General features: G+C 46.3%; 1 protein-coding gene across 1 annotated transcript in view; it reads left to right on the top strand.

The window, feature by feature from the left end:
• Positions 1-2,312, top strand: part of LOC149331394 (galectin-4-like) — a 21,136-nt gene extending 18,824 nt beyond the window's left edge. The window contains exon 8 of the mRNA XM_089555493.1: positions 2,080-2,312. Coding sequence (XP_089411619.1) covers positions 2,080-2,226 — 147 coding nt within the window. The 3' untranslated portion in view covers positions 2,227-2,312. The remainder of the gene's footprint in view (positions 1-2,079) is intronic.
• Positions 2,313-5,543: the final 3,231 nt, after the last annotated feature.

The raw sequence follows: 5,543 nt of genomic DNA, 5'->3' as shown, positions 1-5,543 counted from the left end.
GACTGGCGTCCCAAATATCGCACTTAGCGATGTTTTTCGTAAAGACACCAAACAGTTACGAACCCTGTGCGGCGAGTATGCCACAAATCTTTGCTGCAGCAACTCGAGTGATAGATCATCGCTGCCTAGCCAATGCCACCGTGGGCCGAAATTGCGGGCGGTCATGATTTTTGAAAGGAGCGTGGTTATAAGAGTTTCTTCACCAAAGTAGCATATTAGACATCTACTTTAAAGGTGAAGATCAGATCATCGCAAGGCTCATCGTAAGTTCACTTACCAGCTTATCTAAACGCGAATGTCTGCCTGCTACTGTGCGCGCATGTCTCGCAACGCGATTGCTGCTGTGATCGTTGTCTTTGGGCTACGTGCGCTTGCATGCAGAGTTTCAAGTGCTGTATCTGCCATGCCGACGTGCTGTGTGCCGGGCTGCACGAGCGGTTACAGAAACAATAAGACTGCGAGGCATTTTTTCGCGGCTCCTCGTGACGCAGATCTCCGTGCGGCATGGGATCGAGCCATTCCCCGTGTTAACAGAAAACTCTCCGACAAATCACATGTGTGCGACCTTCATTTTCACGAAGAAGACATGCTAAAGACGTACACCCATGTTATTAATGGGAAAGAAGCAAAAATCGAGAGGAGTAAGTGGAGCCTCGTCGAGGGATGCGTGCGCGAAATGTGTTGAGAATAAAATGTAAAAGTATCTCTGTGTTTGTGTCCAGCTGTAGTGCACTGCGTGAAGGATCGAAAAATATTGTTGGAACGGTTGCGCACGCTATAGGAACAATACAGGGAGAGCGATAAACTCAAAATACTGAAATTTCTTGTCTGGAGTTGGCGTCAGGCATCCTCGCTGTTGCAGGGAAAGAGAAACTGACGACTCAGGAACCCGAGGAACTTCACTGCCTTCGCAGCTCGGGTTGTGAGCAGCGGCGGAGTCATTCACGAAGTGAACGCTGTGCGTAAAATCTGCTTATTTCGGAAAACTGCACCACAGAAATGAAATCGTAGGTACTTGTGGTCTGCTTTCGAGTGCCATAAATGCGGGACTTCGCGCTCTGAAGGTATTGCTAATTTATGTTTAAAACACACTGCACCAGTGCCTGCCAGACATTCGCGTTTAGATAAGCTGGTAAGTGAACTTACGATGAGCCTTGCGATGATCTGATCTCCACCTTTAAAGTAGGTGTCTAATATGCTACTTTGGTGAATAAGCTCTTATAACCACGCTCCTTTCAAAACGGAAATGAAGATCGCACGCACGTGATTTGTGCGAGAGTTTTCTGTCAACACGGGGAATGGCTCGATCCAATGCCGCACGGAGATCCGCGTCACGAGGAGCCGCGAAAAAATGCCTCGCAGTCTTGTTGTTTCTGTAACCGCTCGTGCAGCCCGGCACACAGCACGTCGGCATGGCAGCTACAGCACCTGAAACTCTGCATTCAAGCGCACGTAGCCCAAAGACAACGATCACAGCAGCAATCGCGTCGCGAAAGCACTCTACGACATGCGTGCACAGTACTAGGAGTACAGCAACTGGCCGGACCGGCTGAAGCCTGGTACGACTGCAGCGCCACTCAAAGCAGCCAGTGGTGGCGGCGCCGCGAAACCGCTCTCGGTTTGGCAACTGAGTTTAGTTCCATGAACGTTGCTCACGACAGTCCAGTGAACAATATGGCAGCGCCCAGGGAGCCCTTATTGCAAACTCTCGTCGGCTCCGCGAAATATCTCGGCGACTCGCGTAGTGTTCCTTTCGCAGCAAAACGCTTTCGCCTGTACGCACTTTAGACAGTCAATATCAATTTTTCAATGAAACTTACGTCTTAAATTTTGGGACTGGCAAATTTTTTTACTCAGTAGCGATTTGTAATAAAATGCTCCCAAACTATCCAAGCGTTACTGTATTTACACTTAATAAAATACCTTCTTCCAAAAATTCCGCATAGTACCTGTTTGTTTCAGAATTTCCTGCTTTACAATCTGGAGGTCATAATCAGCTGAGCCCTTTTCTGTCGTTCCGAAGGGCACCCTAAGACTTTCAGGTTGTGCAGAACAGTGCTCCCTCACTCTGTTGCGCAGGTCCGGGACTCATGTTTCGACGTCGCCGTCAATGGGCAGCACTACCTCCAGTTTGAGCACCGGCTCCAGCCACTGCAACGCGTCAGCCACTTCAGCGTGGAGGGTGATTTGATAGTGGCGTGTTGCAAGTTCCAGTACGGCCAGTAATGGAAAGGCTTCCAGCGCAGCCTTCGTCCGACGGTTTCCTTGTTATGCCTGAATAAATGTCTACTCGCTAGAAGCTATAAAGGCAATGAGAAGGTTGAAAACTCTGTGTGCCGTTTTCAAACGCCATAGCGCCAAGAAGTCCGTGTGGCAGAAAACTCAGCGACTGTGTTGTTGGCACTGACCAAAAGAATGCAGGAAAAAATTCCGAGAGAAGAACCTTATATGGCAGGCGGACCAACCAGGTCAAGTGACCTTGTAACAACATCGTAACCTGCCCGCTAGATTGTGAGAAAATTGCCCACCGTGGCAGGTAGCAGATGAATTAATGATTGGTCGTGAGGTGTTGCTCGGGAAGACTAACCTGGGTCGCATAAGACCCACCGCTGGGAGTACCTTCCATCGCAGGACAGTGGCGCATCGTTTAACTGCTGCACCACTGCGTCAGGAGTAATGTGAGGACGCCCAACGATCTATGAATGTAAAGAATGACCAGTTCCGCATATATAAAGCTGTTTTTACATGAACCCGACAGGACCGGGTAGAGTCAGCGTCGGGTTAGGTCACTCGACCCTGATTCGCACCGCTTGGTGTCTACATGAACTCAGTTCAAGCGCGTAAGTAGCGGAGCGGCACCTAGCGTCAAGGTTTTTAGAAAGGTGGGTCAATAACCTGCCTCCTGCAGACGAGCTAACTCGACTCGCTCTGCCGCTTATTTTACACGACCCGATAGCGTTTACATGAGCGCGTCAACTGGTTTTTGACCCGACAAGCAAACTCGACTCGACTCTATCGAGTTCATGTAAGCAGTGATGACGTGAATTTACCCACTTTGCTGCCATATCCTTAAGGTGGAGGTTAAGTGCCTTTCCAAATTTTTCTTGATGAATTATATGGATTGGAAATTAAAATTGAAGTTCACATGGCCTCATCAGAGTTAGTACATCTGCCAAAGCGTGTAGTATCCTGTGTTCTTGTACACACTTTTTATAACAAATAGTCGAGTAGTTCAGAGTGAATGCATGAAGTGCAGTCATGCAATTGGTGCCGGAGATACAGTTGGTGCCTGAGTATTTCATTGCCGACAGGTGGGCTGGCTTGGTGACCTTGCGTGGAGGACTGAACACCATCAAGTATTGTGTGCTGCTTAAGAAAGTGACCACAGAAGCTTATGTCGTTCCAGATCTTGAATGCGGTGGGGACGTCATGCCTCGTGCAACTTGTCTCCGGTGTTTCAAGGAGTTTAAAGAGAGCAGGGGTGACCCTGAATTGTAGGAAGGGGATGGTACAGCTCTTTCAGCCTTTCCTGAGGGAACCATCAGTACAGAGGCTGCAATGATGAACTACCGATGGACAAGTCACTGTCAGGCAACTTGTCCAATACTTGAGGATTTTAGTGGAAGCACGCACAAAACTAATGCAGAGATGAAGCGCCAAACGCTCAGCGCATTGAAAAGCGGGACGAAACTTGAACAATTACCCCAGAAGCACAGCTAGGCGGCCAATATTGGAAATGTATTGGTAAAGGATAGTGCAACATAGGGCCACTGTGATACCATCCATTTCCAGTATTGGTCCGGTTACCTGTGGTGCTTGGGGAAGGCTAAATTGCAAATATTGGCAAACAAGGCAAAGGCAAAAGAAATGGTCTGCCTCCATGCAATTACTACAGGCCAGACAGTAAGCGCCGAGTACTACAGAAGTGTTTTGGAGACACTGATAAACGAACACATCTCAGAAAAAAAGCCCGAAGTTGTGGGAAATTCGAAACTGCACCTTGACGATGCAGAGGCTGACGTTGGGAACACAGTGGTCCGGTTTCTCGCCCCAGAAAAACAACGCAAAAATGTTTCACCCATTCTACAGTTCTGACCTGGCCTCCTGCAACTTTTTTTCTGTACATTATGGCAAGAAAGGGACTGAAGGGACAACATTTTGATAAGGAGCAGAGTATAGTCGAGGCTTTGGAGGCGGTTTGCAACCACATGGCGAAAAATGGTTTCGCCCCTGTTTTCTGGGCATGGCAGCCACGTTTCGACAAATGCATTTAGCCCAATGGAGAGTACTTTGAAGGAGATAAAAGTTCTGATGAGTAATTTTCAGAAATAAATGTTTCAGAGAAGCAGTCCAAGTCATAACTGAACAACCCTCACATCATAAATTGGAATTATGTCGTCTTTCTCGAAAAGTTGTTTAGATTGCTGGTCGTACGCTACATTATTCTTTGTTTATACATTATTCTTAAACATTCTTTCCTTATGAATCTGCAATTTCCGCAGATATGTGAGTGTTGTTTTTCTTCGTACCAAATGACCATAATTCAGGCATCAACAGAACAACGAGTTATGAAGGAGTATTTTCACTTTTTAGGGAGCATGTGTTTGTGAGCGTAAATCAAGCGAATGACTAGTGACAGCTTAGATGTTGTGTAATTCGTATGATCATTCGTATGATAATTTTTATAGCGCTCACCAATTCCTTCAAGTGTGCATTTCCAACTAGCCCCAGTAGTAGCTCTTTTGACTTTAATTTCTAGTACATCGGGAATGATTGTTCCTCATCTTCCTCCTCTAAGCGCTTCGTCCTGTGTGTTAGTCCATTTTCCGTGTTTTTATAGCGCTCACCAATTCCTTCAAGTAGGATCATTCCATGTCCTTTCTTCATTGAAAAGTACGCCTAGTACTTTAAAAGAGTTCACTGCTTCTACTTTAAGATTATTAAGCATAATATCATCGCTCCCTAGTAGCACAGATTGCTGCTGGAACATTGCAGCAATGTTACCTATTTAGGCTGCATTAACGTGGCTAGTGTCCTCCTTTGGCAATATCAAGACAACATACGCGAAAAACATGGCTGCTACATTTCCCACGATGTTGTGTCCACATATGTACAACATTGCCGCAACGTTGCCACAATGTTTCATAACATCAATGTAACATTCTTGAAAATTTTAGCAATCCTGCACAAGCATGCAGGCCTGCCAATTGGTAAGCTTCACAACATATCATAACGCTTTTCGAGGACCAACGAGAGCGACCGACACTTGAACATGTAACTCATACACTCACCTCCGATCGAATAACACAGAAAGCTTATATAGCCGTTCCTGAAGGGTGTCCCAAGGGTGACAGTGGCGAATAGGTAATAAACGAAGCTTTGCGATATATTAATCGAGCTGTGCATGCAATTTATAGCAGGCGCAACAGAAGAGGTTTAGTTGCAAAGTACTGCTAGTTGAAAAAAATGTTTACTGTAGCAACAGTCAGAAAACTTCTGGAACTCTGTGCTTGAAATATATTTGTAATGTTGCTTTATTGTTA

The sequence above is a fragment of the Amblyomma mixtum genome, chromosome 8 (genome assembly GCF_055824585.1).
Source record: "Amblyomma mixtum isolate Tamu chromosome 8, ASM5582458v1, whole genome shotgun sequence".
Classification (NCBI taxonomy): Eukaryota; Metazoa; Arthropoda; class Arachnida; order Ixodida; family Ixodidae; genus Amblyomma; species Amblyomma mixtum.
Note: the sequence above shows the minus strand (reverse complement) of the source record. Positions and strands in the feature narration are given on the sequence as shown.